This window comes from Stenella coeruleoalba (assembly GCF_951394435.1).
Source record: "Stenella coeruleoalba genome assembly, chromosome: 1".
Taxonomy (NCBI): domain Eukaryota; kingdom Metazoa; phylum Chordata; class Mammalia; order Artiodactyla; family Delphinidae; genus Stenella; species Stenella coeruleoalba.
The window spans coordinates 162,794,816-162,814,811 of record NC_137169.1 but is presented as its reverse complement, the minus strand read 5'-3'; the positions used below and the strand labels follow the sequence as shown (position 1 = coordinate 162,814,811).

The following is a 19,996-nucleotide window of genomic DNA, read 5'->3' as shown; positions in this document are numbered from 1 at the left end:
CTTTGTGACCGCCTGGAGGGGTGGGATAGGGAGGGTGGGAGGGAGGGAGACGCAAGAGGGAAGAGATATGGGAACATATGTATATGTATAACTGATTCACTTTGTTATAAAGCGGAAACTAACACACCATTGTAAAGCAATTGTACCCCAATAAAGATGTTAAAAAAAAAATTTTACATTTCTGGGTACCTAGACACTAGCAGATAGGAGGGAAATGGTTACAGTCTAATCCGTCTGTCTGGCTTATAACTGTTACTATAATATAAGTATGTATTCCATGGTCCTGTATACTGCTAACAATGAATAAAATAAATATTAATATATTATACTCATAGTATACTTTATGCAAATTCTATGACAAGTGTTCCAAGAAATAACAAGTTTGAGAAGCAAAATATATTCTTGAATTGGCAATTTCAACAAATGACTTTGTGTAGAGCTATGAGGAGCTTGCTGGGAGATCCAAATATTGTCCATTTATGTTCCCTAATATTTTCCAGTATTGAATATTTGCTATAAGCTACAGTTCTTTGTAAATACTATTAAACTTGATATTTCTCATTTATTAAACAATGTTTCAATACAGACATCGATAATAATAAATAAAGAACATAAAGAATGTTAGAAGCATGTTAAGAAAGATAATTGAAATCAGTCAGCCCATTGCCAGATGCGTTTTAAGTTATTGCAATGTAAATTATCGTCAATTGGGGGCTTTCATAATATCTCAGACTCATAGGTATATTCATAACATCAAAAAGTCAAAAACCCCTGAAACAGTCCTGATGAGCCAATGCCTACTACTTTTAAGAGTTACTCACAGTTTAATAGTATGTCAAGGGACAAGATTTGGGGAAAAAACAATAAGCAAAACTGTAGCAGTAGATGGGTTATCTACCGACGCTATCTCCAAAAAATGAATTTTTTAGGACAAGTTTGTTAAATAAAGGACTTCAGTTTCCCAAAAGTTTATCATCAGTTTTGACATTAATATATAACTACTATAATATAAGAATTATACATAGAAAAATTTGGTGCCCTTCATGAATTCAAATTTTTCAGGGAGAGAAAGAGGACGATTACATCCTAGTGGGTTAAATCTAGAGATATGTTCATTGTGTTAAGAGATTACAGTGAAGCAGCACCTAACATCCTATTCCAAAAGGTGGTGCTTGGGCTGAACCTTGAAGGAAGGCTAAGACTAAGCCAGGAGAACAGGGTGGGAATGGGTCCAAGCAAAGGGTGCAGCCCAGTAGCATGAAAGCATGACAGTTTCAGAAAAATTAGATGTGACTGTAGTAAAGAGTATGGATGAATACGTGGTGGGGAAATGCACGTAGGCCCAGTTTATGAAGGTTTTTTAATGTCTTATAGGGACTTTGAATTTCATCCTGAATGCTATGAAAATACCTCAAAGTATTTTAAGGAGAGGAATGACAATTCAGATGTGTCTCTATAAAATGAAAGATGTGAAACAAGGAACTTCTGTAATTTCTTCCATCCTCAGTGGTCTGTGATCCTACAAATAGTGAAGTCCTGATCAGAGTAGAGAGGATGAAGAGCCGGAGACAGTTATGAGAGTGATCTCACAGGAGCTATGGGAGGATTGCTGTGAAGTATTGAGTCTGGGTGCTGCAGTTAGGTGGCATGAGGATAGAGGAGAGAGGCCAGAGGTAAGACGGGTTCCATTTTGAACATGTTAAGATTTGGCATTCCTTACAAAACCCACTGATGCTACTAGATGATCTCAGCCCTCCCCTCAGACTTTCATTAACACTGGGAAGAAAAGGACTACTGAATCCTCTAAATTTTTATGGTAGGTGGGCCAACGCTGCTCTCAAAAAAGAAAAAAAGGGAGAAAAAAAGCTACTCCCAGCAACTACTTAATGATTAAGTCATTTCAGAACTTCATCCAAATCCACTTAATTACACCCTTTAGTTCCCATCTAATTAGTTTAGGCTTAACACTAATATTAGTTTGGTGAGAACTTGCTGATCTATTTGATCTCTTAATCTGGCCTATCAATTCCACAGTTTATAGCCAAGTTATAACCATCCTCGTCTGAATCCTTTCCCAACTGTTCTCTCTTTAAAGCAAGTTTTCGCTACTACTTGAAGAATAAAACCTTCCCTCTCCCCAACAGAAGTACATTCAGAGACCCAGCACGGAGTACCATGCCCTACACCATGAACATAGTGGGTACCCAGCATTTCCTAGGGCTGGTGATAATACATGTTCAAAGTAACTTCATTTTTCCTTTGGAGAGGAAAAGGAGAAGAAAAGCACGGCTAGGATGTGACTGTAATATGAATGAATAAGTATCATGAATGGTTAGAGTGGAGGTCCACTGTATTTTGCAGAGAGTCCAACTTTATAAGGGGCCCAAAGAGGAAAGATTGACCAATGACTGTTTGTGGTATATTTTGGTTTTAAGGTGGTGTGTGTGTGTGTGTAGGGGAAGGGAGTTGCCTCAATGGGGAGGTGGTACTGAGAAAGGAAATAAACTAGTTTCAGACAGTCGAGAAGATGACTGCACCACAACAGCATGCAAGGATGGAGAAGGAATGAGGACACAGATGAGTCAGGTGGGCTGGACTGTAATTAGATTCCACGGTCAGGTCATCAAATAGGAATTCATATACAAAGAGCAACAACACACACTGCTCCTCAAATGATGATCTACATCAACCAGGGAGCCTTAGTCTCTCAGGTTTCTGACTTGGGAAATCCTCTCTTTCCCCTGGTCCAGACCTCCTTCTCAATTCTCTTGGGACCTTAGAGACTTGGTATTTCTTTCTTTTCTTTTTTTTTTTAGTAAATTTATTTATTTATTTTTGGCTGCGTTGGGTCTTCACTGCTGTATGCGGGCTTTCTCTAGTTGCAGCGAGCGGGGGCTACTCTTTGCTGTGGTGCGCAGCTTCTCATTGCGGTGGCTTCTCTTGAAGCAGATCACGGGCTCTAGGCACACGGGCTTCAGTAGTTGTGGCTCGCGGGCTCTAGAGCGCAGGCTCAGCAGTTGTGGCGTGCAGGCTTAGATGCTCCGGGGCATGTGGGATCTTCCCGGCCAGGGCTCGAATCCGTGTCCCCTGTATTGGCAGGCGGATTCTTAACCACTGCGCCACCAGGGAAGTCCCGAGACTTGGTATTTCTCCAAGCCAAAAATAAAGAAAGCAAATCAAAACGAAGAAAGATTCCAAGCAAACCATTTAAAGATATGGAGGATGAAAAACACCAAATTCAGAATAGTGATTTATTTCAGCTGGGGGTGTATGTCTGTTTTGAGGAGGCAGGAAGGAGTGGGGGGCAAAGTTTGTTAGCAGCTTGAACTGTAATGTTAATGTTCTATTTCTTGAACTGGGTATTAGGTACAGTGGTGTTTTATGCCAGAATATCTGAAATAGTTCATAATTTTCAAAAAGAGATGTTAAGAAAAGGAAAGAGGAGCTTCCCTGGTGGTGCAGTGGTTGAGAGTCCGCCTGCCGATGCAGGGGACGCGGGTTCGTGCCCCGGTCTGGGAAGATCCCACATGCCGCGGAGCGGCTGGGCCCGTGAGCCATGGCCGCTGAGCCTGCGCGTCCGGAGCCTGTGCTCCGCAACGGGAGAGGCCACAACAGTGAGAGGCCCGCGTACCACAAAAAAAAAAAAAAGGGAAGAGTAACAGAAAGATCATTTTGTCTATGTCCCTACTACTACCTGGGAAAAGATAGGGGCCCTTCCTAATTATTCTACTTTTATTATAAACTGAAAAACTGTTCACAAACAAGACTGTGCCTCCTCTCATCTCTGAGGTTAATGCTCACAAGTCAATTCATTTTTTTAGCAAATGTTCAAATCACACACCTATGAAGCTTGATCAACTTCAGTGACTCCATCCATGGGTGTAACACTAGTTGCATTGAACTTCTGATTCGTAGCTTCCTGTTTTGTTAGTATTATGACATCATACATGTTTGAATGACACATCAGGAAGAGAGGTCATCCTCCTTAAATGTTCAATCAGTTCTGTTATCCACATGCCGCTGATAGGGTGCTGAATTATTCCAGGCTTCCTCAAACCTCCTTTCTCCTCACTAGTCCTGCCCTACCTCTTCTGTACCTAAGCCCCAGAGTCACTGCACTTCTGCAATGATCACATTGCAGAGACCACACAGAGAAAAGATGAAAGCCATGTGTCATCTTGTTATAAAAGACATGAATAGGGCTTCCCTGGTGGCGCAGTGGTTAAGAGTCCGCCTGCCGATGCAGGGGACATGGGTTCGTGCCCCGGTCCGGGAAGATCCCACATGCCGCGGAGCAGCTGGGCCCGTGAGCCATGGCCGCTGAGCCTGCGCTCCGCAACGGGAGAGGCCACAACAGTGAGAGGCCCACGTACCGCAAAAAAAAAAAAAAAAAAAAAAAAGACATGAATAGCTACAAGACAGAAATGAGACAAGACAGGATAAATCTAGTTATTAGAATTAGACCTGCACATTATCTGTGTATTTCATGTTTCCTACTTGGGATTTTTCTCCAAAATAGAGGCTGATTGGCGTCATACTGATAGATGGCAAGCTTGATGTCAAACTGCCTGAGTTGAAATCCCTGCTCTGCCACATCATAGCTGCATGACCTTGAGCAAGTTATTTAACCTCTTTGTAAAATTTGTATATTAATAGTGCCTACATCCTGAAGTTCAGATAAAGAGTAAATGAAATGATGCATGAAAATGCTTAGCACAGCACAATTCCCAGTGCATAGCAAGAGCTTAATAAATGTTGGCAATTACTATGTGCCTTGATTTTAATTTTTCTCTCTGCCCTCTGGTATTGAGGATAACATATATCCAGGAAAAACCAGCTTCCAAGCAAAAGGCACATCTGGTAAAAGTGGCTTCCATTCCTGGAGGAAGATTCCTTCCTGAAAGCCTTGGGTTCTTCCAACTACTCTCTTCTCCTTACTCTCTTCTGGTTGTTTTAACTACAGGTGCCAGAAATCGGCTACTGGAAGGAGATAGGAGTTGCTAAACTGGTTGGTAGCTTCTTTTGTTTTTATTTCTTAATCTTCATTGCTACCTTCCATGCACAGCTAAAAGGGACCAGAGACCCAAATGACAGCACGCATGTTCCCTCCCTCAAGTCTGTCCAGTCGCTTTTTCATCAGAACAGGGACCTCTTGGGGGAGAAAATGGTTTTATTTCCCCCAGAAGTAAATGAGGCCAAGAAGGTCGTTGGCAAACTATAGGGCAATGGTTGTCTCAGTGCCAGCATCTCTTGCCTTAGACGCCTTTTTTCTGTGGTCCTGAGTGGAGTTGCTAGGATTATGAGCCGCTAGGAAAAAGCTTGAGGATGACAGTGACTCTGAAAAGCTAAAAAAGCGAGTAGCAAAACTGGCCACAAAGGATTTTAACTTGCAGAACTCAGGGGAATACTTCGAGAGGAAGAAGGCAGTTATAGATAGAAAATCAAGTTTCAAACAGACACACGGAAAAGCATACTGCCTAGTGGACTGTGTTTCTTTATAACAATATATTTTTTTAAATAACATGCCGACTCTCCTTCCGTCCAGTCTCAGCCCAAACCGGTCCCCCTCCTTCCAGCCCTCCTCTATTATTAAAGGCTCTTTATTGGCTCTCAACGAGGAAGGGAGGGCAAGAGACGATTGGCTAAGTGAGAGCAGCACCGCCCTGCGCCATCCCCTCCCACGCCCGCCCTGGATAAACAGCTGGAATGAGAAGTAGGGAGGGAGGGCTGGGATTGGCTGAGTGTCAGTTGCCAGGGTGGGGTGAGGCAGCGCGGATGAAGATTTTACCTGTCTAGGTAAGTCAGGGAGAGGTCAAAAGAAGAAAACAGTGGGAAGCAGGGGAAGCAGTCTCTGTCTCCGTCTCTGCCCTTTGAAATATAAGGGTATTCCTTTCCTCTCTTCAGCCCCCCGCCCAGTGAAGGTGAGCTAATTCCTAACCAACTAACTATTGCTTATTCTGCAGCAAGGGGGGAGCCCTTTATACACCAGGTGGGGGTCTTTCCTCTCTGTTCCTCAACTCCCTGTGTCCAGTATGGGATCAGAGTGAGTTGGTAGCTTCTTGAGATTGGAGTGTTTTAGTGGAGACCCAGGCTGAGACACATTTTTTTTTTCCATCTGCCTGTTTAGGTTGGATGAGCCTATTGTGCTGACAACAAGAAAACAGATTTGTTTTAGAAATTTCCATCTCTGAATCATTGAAGTTGCACTGTGATTTTGGAAGAGAATTGTTAGAGGAGGTTAAAATGGAAAATCGCCTGGGGAAGAAAAGTGCTTTGGTTTTCCATTCTAACAGGCAAATTTCTCATGGCTTTATGAACTCAATGTCTATTGTTATTTAAATGAAGGGTGCAGTGTGTGTGTGTGTGTGTGTGTGTGTGTGTGTGTGCGCGCGCGCGCGCGTGTGTGTTCAGTAATGGTAGTGTGATAATGGAGCTCTTTGTGGATGGGTGTGTAAGGTGTGAGCTGTGCTATGTTTTTGTAAGGGTGTGTGAGATTTGGTTACATTGGGAAAATGCCAGCTCAGGCTACCAGCTCATCTTCGGAAAACCCACGGATAGTCTAGTTGCAAAGTCAAGCCTATTTGAGTTCAGCTTCATTAAATTTCTGACTTTGCCTGTGAATAGACACAGGGATTGGCAAACAGGAAGCTACTCAACTGTGCCGGGGCCTCACCTACATTAATATTTCACGGTAACATGTTGAGTCTAGTAGGAATTCCGAGTGGGGCTCAGGCCAAAGCAGTGTGGCAGAGTCCAGAGAGGAGAACCAGACCAGTGTTGTGGTTTTGCGTTGACTTCCTTCGGGTGTCCCAGTTGGCAGTCTGTGTGCCCAGATTCCCTGCACAAGGACGCTGGGTGTAGAAGTCAAGTCAGAGTAGCAAGTCAGCTCTCCGCCATCCAGCTTGTGGGGATTAACACTCTGGTCCCTAACTTCTCCCCTTTTCCTCCTGCTTCCAGAAAGAGGGAAGTGGGAAGACCCAGTGCCAGGATCCCAGGGCCTGGCACACAAGCCCTGAGTGAATATATTGGGTTTCGTCCTAGCAACTGAAGCTTTAGGCTTTATTTAGCTCAGCCCACACCACAGAACCAGCCCACCAAGCTCACTGACTGAGGGCTGCCATACATGGCGACCTCGTCAGCAATAAAGGTAAGCTGCAGTGTCAAGCAAAGTTCTTCTGTGCAGGTGATATTTCCACCCACCCTCTCCCTCAAACCCACTGGTGAAAGAGGCGATTATATCATTGCTTAAACACAAACAGAAAATTGCCCATGTGCTTGTGGAGAGGGATACACACACAGTGCAACTTTTAGTCTTCTTGGCCTTTTCCTTAGGATGTTCTCCAGCCCAAGGCACATTTTGGGTGGTCAGCAAAAAGCAGAGGCACCCGGTCTAAGAGAAACAGGAAACCTCTTTGACCACTGGGGAGAGAGCTCAGCTCTTGGAGGATATAGGAATGGGGTCACAGGAAGAGGGTGATAAGGGGGCCTTGGGTCTGTTCAGATGGTACAGAGAAGCCAAACAGGAGTGGAGCTGGAGGCCTCTTCCCACCCCACCCCCTCCAGATACCAGAGTTCCACACGCCATTTATTTACTCTCCTCCAAGGCTTGACTGGTTTCAGGGAGTAGTTAATATTTAATGTACCTTTGCATGGGTGGCCCCGATATAGGCTGTGCACATTTCTTAACCTGTTCCCTCCTCCCCTCAAGCTGCCCAAAGAGGTCAAGGGTTAAAAAATACAGAACTCTCACCTTGAGTGTTTTGCATGCTGTTCAGGCTTCTTATCAAGTAGAAATACCTCAGGTTTCAATGGCTGCCCTGAAATAGCCCCCAAGTTTCAAGGTTGTAAAGTTGGTGGAAGGAAATGCAGCCTCCAGGTCAGGTCAGACTGGTGAGGGAAGGAGAGGGTGGTGAGAAGAAGAGAAGACGTCTTTATGGTTCAGACTTTTCGGGTCAGGACACTAGGTGTGGAGATGAGGTGTGAGCACCTTAGAGCTCATTCAGCTTCGGTTTCAGGTTCAGGTTAATCTCTGCAGTGATTTTGTTGTGCCTATGACTTGAGCTTCAGTGGCATTTGGTGTCTTTCCCTTATTCTGGAAATAGCTATTGTGGGGACAAAAAGCTGGCCTGGATGCATAAATCTGAATCAGAGAAGAGTGGTCTTAGGGCTTTCAGTGTTTAGTCAGACGTGGCCAGTGGCCCTTCTTTAGGTACCCGGCCCTCTTGCCTCTGGACAGCTGCTGTAATGCCCTCTAGAAGGGCTGGGAGCCACAGGCTGCCCAATAGATGCAGTTATAAATCATTTCCTACTTCCCATAGGAAGGGGAGGTAGAAAGAGCCCCAGCTTTTGCATCTGTCAAATGGAGAAAATGCCACATCCTGCCTAAGGTATCAGGTTATCTGAAAGCACTTTGTAAGCTATACCCTGGTGTGTTTTTTAAAGCATATTGTTTCTATCTCTTCCAGCTGCTTCAGGCCATCCTTTGTTCCAAAGTGAGAATGTGTTAGGCTGCCCTGGGAGGGAGGAGAGGCTAGCACACCACTGTAAAGTCCGAACTGTGCTTGGAGGAACAAGGGTAGTCATTTTTCTCTGAAAGGGAAAGGCAGCATCTGCTCATCCATTCACAGAGAACATTCTACAGTGCGTCGCTTTTAATAGTTACTGCCCCAGTGTAACAGATAGGAAAACTAGAGCCAAAAAAACAGACCCTGGGATCTACACTGACTTCTTGGAAACAATACCTTTGTCTTAACAAAGTTTTGCATGCCCCATGCCTATTAGGTACTCATAAATGTTAGTGTAACTGAAAGCATTGCCCAAATTCCATTAAGCCATATATTTTCTGGGAAACAAAATATTAAAAAAGAGCTTACATGGGGCTTCCCTGGTGGCACAGTGGTTAAGAATCTGCCTGCCGGACATGGGTTCGAGCCCTGGTCCAGGAAGATCCCACATGCCGCAGAGCAGCTAAGCCCGTGTGCTGCAGCTAGTGAAGCCCACATGCCTAGAGCCCATGCTCCACAACAAGGGAAGCCACTGCAACGAGAAGCCCGCGCACCGCAACAAGAGTAGCCCCCGCTCACCACAACTAGAGAAAGCCCACGTGTAGCAACAAAGACCCAATGCACCAAAAAATAAATAAATAAGTAAATGTATTTTTTAAAAATTTTTTAAAAGAGCTTACAGTAATAGGGTAGAAGCCAAAAAAGAGACCTTCCAACAGTTCAACTAGTTCTAATGTCAACTGAGTTCTAGTGTCAACTCAGTAGACGCTAGAACAAATGACGTTTATTCATCAGCATTTTTTGAGTGCCTTCTGTGTGCCTAGGCTAACGAGAAATGGATCCTCTTTGTCGTAGTGGTCTCAACCCTTCAGAATGTTAGGAATGAGTCAGTACTTTTGGAACCTAGACAGTCATTAACGGAGAGGCTAGCTGAGGTGACTGAACTTCATCCACATGACTTCTCACATTTCTGTTTCTTTGGGATTCTGGATAATGGGGAACTAACCTCATGAAGGAATCCCAGGAGTTATCTTACCCCATGTTGATTTATCACTGGGTTTCTTTGGTATCTCTGTCCCCTCTGGTTCTCCCTCTCTCTCCTGAGAGTCTTTGGACCCGCGTGAACTACATGTGTCTTGCCCATAACAGATCTTACCTCTTCCTTCCCCATTGTCCTGCCCCCTCCCTACCTGCCCCAGTTGAAGGTCTCCTCCCAAGCAGGAAGGGAGCTCTGTGAGGCCTTGTGTCTGTCAGCTCTAGGTGGTTGGCAGACTGACTCACCCAGCACAGCCCAAACCTGACTTTGGCACTGGAAGCAATTATTGGCAGAGGCAAAAAAGACAACCCTCCTTGGAATCTAAAGCCCAAGTCTCAAGGTCTCAAATAAAACCCAATCTTCCAGGACATTTTACCTAGCATTCAGAAGGTGGGAAAGATGGTAGAAAATAAAGCATGGCATTGTGGGGAAAATATGGATTCAGAAGCAGACAAAGTATACTCTAATTCTAGCTCTTCCCCCAGGTCCCTACTTGATCTTAGAACTGTCTTTTAATCTTAATTCTTCTAGAATTTCATTTGAGCATAGGAGAGTCACCTTTGGCCTTTCCAGCTCTGGTGGACTTTTTCCCACAAACAAGAATATGAAAATCCCTGGGATTCCCTGAAGGAAGATGACACTACCTTCCTTTGCTATTTCTGTTGGCACGATGAACTTGAAACTGTTCTTTCCCTATGAGTTGGAGTTGGGAGAAAGCTACCTAGAACATTGCTCTTGTCCATTTGACACAGATTAGGGAATCTCATTGGGAATAAATGCAACATCAGGAGGGTGATACACAAGAGGGAAACTGGGTTTCCGTCCACCACTGGGGTGCCATGCACATCCCTCCCAGACTAGGGGATGACAGTGGCTGAGGTGGGGGTCGTTGTGATGGTGCTGATGATGTGGCTACGGTAGCAGCTGACTGTTACAGGGCCGTGCACTGTACAAAGTGTTTTTCATGGAGTATTTCATTCTATAGTCACGAAAACCCTTTAAGGTAGGTACTATTACGGGCCCTGTTCCTTTTTTTTTTAAGAAAGCTTTTATTTCCCTTGCTTCAGTCTACTTTGATCCGAGATGGATCTTGTCTTTTTCTTATTACAAAAACAGTAGTAGTTACTCATTTATTCCTTAAGTGTTTGCTTACTTACTACAAACTAAACTGTGCTATCGGTTCTCATTTAGTCTTACTATTAACCCTATTTAATGAAGAAAAACAGATTCAAAGAGTAATTTGCCTCATCACAACACTTTAAATGGTGGAACTGGAATTTGAACCCAGATCCAGCTACCTCCAGAACCCAAGCTTTAACTCCTGTAATATGTAGTGTTTATAGTAATGAAAATGTAGGTTAAGCTCCCTGGTTCAGAGAAAAAACGTGACCAAGAGAAATGATGGAATCTCTTTTCTGACTAGACTGCTTCTCCACCACCTAAGTCTGACCTTCTGCATGTATGTAAGCCAGCTTATGCGTCCTTACATGTCCAGCTTATGTGTCCCCCTGCAGGCTGGGGGTTTGGGTTTGGGTCATGGCTGAGCATGGCCCCTTCCAGCTCTCTGCTTGGTGTCCCTGCTGCCATGCTGCTCCAGGGCCTGAGCAGAGCCTCGCTGGAGCCTGGCTCAGCTCACACGTGGCTTTGATTCTTCTCTTTTCAGGCCCGGCCTGGGACATTCTTCGCTTCCCTTCGCTTCCCCTCTGAGAGCCCCTTTCACCACCCCTGCACCTTGCTTCAGGCGATGCCCGAGAGAGAGCTGTGGCCAGCAGGGCCTGGCTTGGAACCCGTGACCCACATTGGCAGCTGCGATAGCATGATGAGCACCACCTCCACCCTCTCTGGATCTGTACGTACTCTCTGTCTGCAGCCTGGCCCGCTCTCCGCACCCCTGCCCTGCCCTGCCCTACCCACCACCATCCTTGCTCACTGCTCCTTGTCTTTCATCTTCCTTGTCAGGGAGTGAATCACACCAGTTGGTATTCTGCCTCTGAGTCACCCCTGGTTCTACAGAGAATAGAGTGGGACAACCCCAGAGAGTAATAGGACAAATGAGAGTTTTTCCCAGTTTTCATTAGGTTGGGTGGTTTAACTGAGATGAGAGAGTGGGTCAGTGATCTGAGGTCACGGTGGAAACTAGAACGTAGATCCTTGTAGCATGTGGATTCCTGAAGTCCTCTGCAAAGAACAGTGTTACTTCCATCTTTTACAAAGATCAAAGAGCACGGAGCAGTTAAGAGCCTGGGTTCTGGAGCCAAACAGATCTGGGTTCTCTACTTATAAGCTCTACGACCTTGGACAAATTACTTAATTTCTCTAAGCTTCAGTTTCAGTTCTAAGATGGGCATAATATTAATACCAAATTCATAGGGTTCTTGAGGTGAGTGAATGAAATGCATGTAAAGCACTTAGCACGTGCTTCTATGTAGAAAAGAAATAGCCTATCTGTAAGCAGAGACTGAGAATTTTCCAAAGTCCCTGTGTTTAACTATTTGTGAGTGACATGTAATAAATTGTAATTTTTCTGGGCATGAATTTAAATCTCAATTCTTATAAGGTTGGTGTGACAGAGTAAATCCGTCCTATGTCCAAATGTAAGCATTCCTTTGTTATGGGTACTCATCACATACATAATAACCCTTTGAGAATTTATACTTTATTGTTCTATATCCTATACGTAGAGGTATTTGATAATTTAAGGATCGTAATGATCTCTACTGAATGTCAAAGATGTTTGATATAGTCGGTGAGTTTTGATATGTAAAAATGAAGTAGAAAAAGCAGCACACAACACACAAAAAACCTAAAGTGCAGACAATCTGTAGATAATTTCTTTTTAACCCTAGATGATGGGACCTCACAGACCACGTTCAGTTTCTGTTAAGCAGAGGCCAACATGAGTAGTTACATACTACTGGACACAGAATGTGACAGGGATTAAAGGTTTTCAAAGTGAATCATCCGTAAAGGAGAAATTCAGAATTGGAGTTTTGGAAGACTATTTTAGTAGGAAGAGGGCAGTAGAGAAGATTTTGTTTAGGGAACCTCTGGGGTCTGCATCAAGGCTTCCAAGGGCTGTATTCGGGACTTCCCTTGACCATGTAAGCCTCCCTCAATCAACTGACATATGATTCTTTAAGGAGCCTGGGGAACTGGAGAAGTTATTCCAACAACCATCTCCCCTCCCCCTAAGATATTTTTAGGGCTTTCTCAAAATCTTTCCTGGACATCTGAGTGGGTCTGGAAAATATATAACTCTGAATTATCTCCAATATTAGGAAGAGATGTAGAGACGGCAGGAAGGGACTCAGGCCAAATTTCCTATATTCCCATCTGCCCTTTTGGTCCTCCCTTCAACCTTCAACTTTGGAGAGCGATTATCCCATGGATCTTCCTAGCCTTGTAGAACATAGGCAGTAACCATCTGAAAGGGCCTCACCCGTTCTCCCAAACACTCCTATGTGCTTTCTCATAATGAAAATTATTTATTTTAATTTCTACTTAATATTTAATACTAAGTTGCTTTCCCCTCACCCCATACCAGTTTCTCCACCTTCCTCCCTTAAATTAATATTTGCTTAAGAAATAAATGCACACATTTTTTAATGTTAGCCAGAGCCAAATGCTATCAAGAAAGTAAATACACAAAAGGGAAAAAAAAATCCTGTATGGAATGCATTTCAAAGTCAAGTGTAAATTACTTAGTAAATTGATCTGTGACTAGTCATGATAAATCGGCTGTCTTTCCTGTTTGTCCTCATACTGTCCTTGACATGCCAGATCAAGAATGCAGAAGTACTTTGAAAAGTTAAAAGCAATACCATTCAAGTTTAAGGTCAAATCATCATGCTGCCCATATAGTTTAGAACAACACTGGAGACACGCGAAATGAGATACTTGACATAGGTTACACAGAAGAAGTGGAATTAGAACCTGGGACTGCTTCTGATCTTTGCCCCTAAGCATTCCACCCAGGAGTGAACAAAAGAAAGGTCATTTGCCATCTGCCTGCCCGGCTGGGTGTTACTGGCACAGCAGCCCGACAGTCTCTGCCCTCCTTGGTGCCTGCAGTTTCAGGAAGCAGCTCCAGCAGGTCTGCAGAGTGGCATGACGGAGAGGTTCCCAGCTCTTCAGCAATCCTTCCCAGCGCAGGGTGGTTCTTGGGCCCCGCCAGTTTCTGGGGAGCTACCTCTCACAGAACCCTCTCCTCGCTCTAGAGTGACAGCAGCTACGACTTCCTGTCCGCTGAAGAGAAGGAGTGTCTGCTCTTCTTAGAGAAAACCATTGGCTCATTGGACACCGAGACTGACAGTGCACTGTCCACTGACAAGTCTGGTCAAGCCACAACTCCCCGAGGTCCCCGAACACTGCCCACGACCCAGCCTGCCGCCCAGGGTAAGAGAGAGTGTCTAAAAAAATCAAAAAAGGGGACTTCCTTGGAGGTCCAGCGGTTAGGACTCGGTGCTTCCACTGCAGAGGGCACAGGTTCGATCCCAGGTCGGGGAACTAAGATCCCGCCCACATGCTGTGAGGCCAAAAAAAAAAAACAAAAAATAAAACCCCCCAAAAAAGCAGTACATCCTCTGACCACTCTCCATCTTGTCTGCCCTCTGCTCTAAGGGTCACAGGCAGAAGAAGGAACAAATGCTCTCCTCTGCATTCTCATGGCTGGAATAAAGCCTTGTTGTCCCTGCAGGGAAGGAGGGATTGCCGACAAGTCAGCCTTCTATGTCTTTCTATGAAGTATCAGAGGCCTGGGAGGGAAAGGGGTTTGACCAGCACCCATCCTCTTATGGAGAAATTCTAAAGCAATATGACCACAGAGGTGAGGGAGAGATTCAAGGAGGGGTGGGTGGTTGGCTCTGGAAAAACTAAGTTAGTCTGTGGAGCTAATCTGGGTGACCCAGAGGATGAGGCTGCAGGAGATAAGAAGAGGGAAGGGCTCCCTTAACTTCAGTGGGTGACGTCTCAAGGGCCTTGTGAGAGAGTATGGAGTGGCGTTGAGGCTCAGTAGACGGGAAACAAGATGACATTTAAGTGTGGCCATGAGTGCAGGGCCATATGCCCCAGGGCGAGGGGGGCATTTTACTCCTGAAGACAGACCCATTGGTATCCGGACTGTGATCACTTATTCATTCATTTAGCAAATATTTATTGACAATGTGTTAGACCCTCCCTGAGATAGAGGAGGAAGTGGGGAGGTGGGGCTTCCTCTGCTGCCTGGTGCTGATTTCCTGGTCCAGTGGGCCTGATACGCGTGCTTACTCGCTGGAAGAAAAGAGCCCCTGTCACTCTGTGATGTGGGGACAGCCGTGGCCATTACAGAATCATCCAGGTGCCTATAGAAAGTGAAGGCAGAAGAAGGCAGAAGCCTGGTCCGGCAAGAGCAAATCACCTGTTGACCATGTTCAATGCTGAATGCTCCCACTGGGCTCAGTTACCTGAGGGCCCCAGGATAGCTAGAGGGACTGTCCTGAACCCCAACCAACCCTGCCTCTGTAGAGGGTTAGAAAGAGCCTGAGTCAGGAACATGGAGCTGTCTGGGGCTGCCCTTTCCCCAGCCATCAGGAAACATTAATCCTTGGTTGAAGGGAAACTGCTAGTACTGATCTGTTAGTCTAAATGACATCCAAACAAGAGTTCTACCCTTTAAGAGCAAAGGAACCGCAAAAAACAAAACCCATCCACTGCTAATTAGAGATCAGAGTCTGGGAGGTGTTTTCTTTCCGCCTGGCAGCAGGGTTCTCACCACGCACTCTTCTTTGCCTGTTTTCCCGACCCTCACAGGACATCCGAAAGAGACCGTTCAGCAAGGAACAGAGCCGAAAAGAGTGACTCCATTCAGCTTGTCTCATCTGCCCGAGCCTCAAAGCCTGGGCCTCAGGTCTGGCTCCTGCAGCCTCCCCAGAAATATCCACATCGGCAGAGACCAGATCCTCAGAAAAAGCACCACACAGACTAACAGCCACACCCCAGCGGTATCTGACGGGCTTGTCCCAGGGCCTGAGAAAGAGCAGGTGGGCCAGAGCAGTGAGCCCCCCCAGGCACCGACGGGCCCCCGGGACGCTGCCCTTGATCTGGACAGGGCTTTCATCCCCCCACCAGAGGCCTTCCGGGACACCCAGCCAGAGCAGCGTGGGCAACGCGGCCTGCCCAGACAGCCAGGGGAGCTGAGCCCCAGGCCCCAGGTCCACACATCACTCAGCCTCCAGCAGAAAAGGGAGACCACTTCAGAGGCCATGTCCCAGAAAGCCAATGAGGAAGGCTCAACCGGGGAACCTGGACAGCCTCGGCCTCCTCCAGCTGTGTCCTCTCAGAATGCAAAAGCTGAAGATGTTCCTGTCCCATCAGAGGGGGCTCCACATGCCCGGCTGGCTCCCCTCACAGCCCCTAAGCCACGGAAGCTGCCACCAAATATTGTGCTGAAGAGTAGCCGGGGTGGTTTCCACAGTGATCCCCAGAACCGGCTGTCTTGCCACTCGGAGGCCGGCCCTGGAGACTCGGGCCCCACCTCGTCATCACTGCGGGAGCAGAGGAGAGCACGCAGGGAAGCGCTGGAGAAGCTGGGGCTGCCCCAGGACCAAGATGAGGCCAGCACCCACTTAAGTAGGCCCTCCACCAGGCTGAGGGAGACGCGCACTCAGGCCCCCTCCCCGGCTCCGCCTGTGGTTCCAGCTCAGGTCTCAGCAGCGACAGGAAAGGCTCCAGCACCTGCACCAATGCGGGGACCTTCTCCAGTGAAAGCTCCGGGTCCGGCTCCAGCTCAGCCATCTTCTCCAGGCAATGTTTTGGTTCCTGCCCAGGAACCCACTCCAGGGAAAGTTCCAGCTGACAAATCCATGCCAATTCCTATCCCTAGGGCCCCACGGGCAAATAGTCCCCTCACTCAGCCGAAGCCAGACTCTGGGCTGACTCTCCAGGAGAGCAGCGTCCCTGGCCTGAGACAGATGAACTTCAAGTCCAACACGCTGGAGCGTTCAGGCGTGGGGCTGAGCAGCTACCTCTCAGCAGAGAAAGATTGCAGCCCCAAAACCAGCACCTCTCTGGGAAAAGCCTTCTTGGACAAGATCTCACCCAACGTCTTGCGTAACTCCCGGCCGCGCCCGGCCTCCTTGGGCACCAGGAAGGACTTCGAGGGTATCCAGGTGGGCAAGTTGGCCGACCCGGAGCATGAGCTGGGTTCCAAGCGCCTGTCTTACCAAGGACAGAGCCGTGACATGCTGCCTCGATCCCACTGTGTCAGTGTCAAGATCTCCCCAAAAGGTGTGTCTGATGAAAAAAGAAGGGAGGCTCTCAAGAAGCTGGGCCTGTTGAAGAAGTAGGCACTGGCCACCAGCACCCCCACACAACCCCTCCCGCACCCCGTTATTCGAGAAGAGACCCAGGGCTCCACTTAGTCTACCCCACCTCACAAGTCAGGGGCTGGGCAGGGGTCGGCTTCTCTGCAGGTCCTCTTCTCTCCGAGGGAGAGATTGGAGCACACATTTCTATTCAGAGTGGCTGTACCAATGAGCGCCTGCGTGAACCACCCTGAAGATGATTTCCACAGGAGGGTGTGTGTGTGTGGTATAGGCTGTGTCTATCACCGAAGCTATTTATATGACAGAGTCATTGCTCAGAATTCCTCACTTGTTGGAAACTTTCTTACATCGGGTAGAGCTCAGGCAAGCCAGAACTGAGTGCAGAGGGGTGGCTAAGCCTGAGAAAAAAAAGTCAAATGGGACAATGGATGTACCCGTGACACTAGGCAAATGCAGGATCACATGAAATGTGGGTCTCCCAGAACCCCTGCAGTGGGTGGAGACTGGCACAGACCTTGCTGGATTCCCCTCTCGCTTCTGGCCTCCCGGATAGGGGCCTGCGGCCAAGAGGAGTTGGTTTGTTATCTCATCGTCTGCTGCCTTCTCTCTGTCCCTAGTCCCAAGGACCAGACACATCCCTGTCCCTAAAAACTCTTGGTTGACTGATACCAGGAGAGCTCTTGCTGGCCTGAGAAGTCAGGATGAGTGCCCACACTGCACACCTCCACTGGAGAGGGCCTTGTCTGTGGGCTTGTTAAATTCAGTAATAAACTACGGTGGTCCCTGACTCTGATGTGCCTATCCTTCCTGCTCCGGATCTCAGTCTGCACAGTGACCCCAGAGCTGGGCCAACAGTGAGATGGGAGCCCAAGCCCAGAGGCTTTGTAAATACCGAGGGACTCTTACAGCCCTTTGTCTACACGATTACAAGTTGTTTTCTGATTTCCTCAATTCCTATGGGAAATCAGCACAGTGCATGCTCTGCTAATTATTCATAGAATATCAGCGCTGGGAGGGGCCTTAGAGACACTCTAGTCCCACCCTGATGGGGAAGGGAAGTGACTCATCGCGGTCACTCTGCTGTTTAGTAACAGAACTGAGATCAGAGCTGGAGCGCCTGATGCCGCTCCCATGCCGCGTGACCCTCCCCTCCAGCGGTCCCTTTGTCCCTCCACTCAGCATCCTAAGGAGTCACCAGCAAAGGCCCAGCCCTAAAGCTCTTCAAGATCTAAAGTGTCTTCCGAAACATCAGAGATTAAACGTTGTTCAGGATCGTATTTAGTGTTGTGGGTTTTTACTTAGTTTGGGAAAGTAGCAATATAATAACTCGTTTTTAATCCCAAGTTCCCTGACCAAGTTATGCACCTTGAGCACATGCTGGAAGGGCGTACTGTGGGTAGGTGGTGTGGGCTTGTGAATACAAGCTTGGAGATCAGACATGGCTGGGCGTGACCCCTGCTTCCCCTTAAGAAATTAATGTTATTCAGAGACGTGACCTGGTTGGAGTCCAAGGTCCCCAGATGTGAGGGGCAGATAAAGGGAACCGGGTTGAAAAAGTGCCCTTTAGGTCTGCTGAGCGTTTCTGGGCTGTGTCCTTAAGGACCCAGCACATCAAGGCTCTGTATCTCTGCAAGTGGTGAGGAGGTTAAGGTAAGGACAACAAATGGCTGCGCCCTGCTATGGCATGTGGGATGTGGTTGTGACAGTTTCTGTGTACACTCTCACACACACACCCAAAAGCTGATGCCTTACTCCTGGCCCTGGGTGAGGACCTGGCCTGTCACAGCCAATAGGGTCACCCATGACTGTCTGAGCCACATCTTACCACAGACACCCCCCAGAGAGAGAAGACCCCCTCCCGCAATACTGGTCAGACATGCTGTATTTGGTTGAACTGCTTCCCAAGACACAACCTAAAGAATGCTCACTTTATTATTTATTAATTTCCCTGATAAATAGGGAAACTTGGGGCCAGCTATAAAGTAAGACTTGGTAGGAATCTGGGGCCTTGGCATTAACACAAGCCTCACTAACAGGTTGGTCAGGGCCACATCCTGTTAAATCCCACTCCCTGGTGAAGGCAATTTCTCTCCCAGACAAAGCAGAGTTACACACAGCCTGCCCTCCTGCTCTATATTTTCATCCTGCCCGGTTCCCCAAGTCACCCAATTTCAGATACTCCGTCCCCTTGTTATTTAAAGATACCATGCTTCCCCATGTCCTTGGCCTTCAAAGAGCATGTTTTGCTCTAAGGATGGTCTTTGGGATTCAAGAATAGGATAATAAATCCAAACCTGGTTGTCCTCATTTTGAAGAGCATCAAGGGGAGGTAGTGAGGACATCCACTGTCCTGAGTTGTATCCATCTTCCTGTCCCAGGTAGGACTGCTCTTCATTCAGCTAGAACTGATTGGGGGAGAGGTGAGAGTGGGGTCAGGGTTGTTCTTATCCCCTTTGAAGGATTTTAGGCAGAAATATGAGTTTAAAAACCACAGTGACAACTCTACTTTCACATGGCCTTATTTCTCCACTATCCCCTGCCTGCTGTAGTCTTGCTGCTGCCGGAAACAAACCATCTGCCAAATACAGGAGCTGGCCCCTCCTCAGCCTAGCCCGGTGGGGTCTGTGCCCTCAGATGCGTTGGCAGCCACTCCTCTGAATCACCACTCATATGCCATCCTGAGAGTTCTCCAGGCCCACGCACTATCCTACACAGAGGTCAAGGGATGGACCCAGTCACCTCTTAGGTGGCCCCCTCCATAGTGGGAAGTGTGGTATGACAGATGCCACCCTGGGGGTACATAGGTGTGCAAAAGTTGGTGTTTATTGCATGCAAGAAGAGCAAGTGAAAGACTGGAGAGCAGGCCCTACTTGATGTTATGAGTTAGAGCCGGAGGTGAAGAATTTGAATATGTGTAAATATGTGAGATGAACCAGTTCATCCTCGATCCATGATCATTTTGTAGGAAGAAAAGGATCATACTGTCAGAATATGAAGCTGTAGGTTCATAAACTAGAGGAGGGGGAGAACCAGGGGCATGGGCAGGAGAAAGCACGTCTACCGCAATCAGAGTCTAAGAAGGAAGGCAGATACAGTGCTCCCATGCTCTTTTCTTCACGTGAGTGACTATGGAGCCTATAGATCTGGGCTCAGGT

At 47.0% G+C, this 19,996-nt stretch overlaps 1 protein-coding gene across 2 annotated transcripts; it reads left to right on the top strand.

The window, feature by feature from the left end:
- Window positions 1–5,824: 5,824 nt before the first annotated feature.
- On the top strand, window positions 5,825–18,078 carry LOC307185718 (specifically androgen-regulated gene protein). 2 transcript variants are annotated; one of them, XM_079920146.1, is made up of 4 exons: window positions 5,825–5,883; window positions 11,204–11,389; window positions 13,758–13,935; window positions 15,328–18,078. In XM_079920146.1, exons 2-4 carry the CDS (start codon window positions 11,285–11,287, stop codon window positions 16,860–16,862), a joined length of 1,818 nt encoding a protein of 605 aa, XP_079776272.1. In that variant the 5' UTR covers window positions 5,825–5,883; window positions 11,204–11,284; the 3' UTR covers window positions 16,863–18,078. The 2 variants fall into 2 exon arrangements, with proteins under 2 accessions (XP_079776272.1, XP_079776271.1); XM_079920145.1 differs by having other exon boundaries at window positions 5,827–5,921.
- The last annotated feature ends 1,918 nt before the right edge of the window (window positions 18,079–19,996 follow it).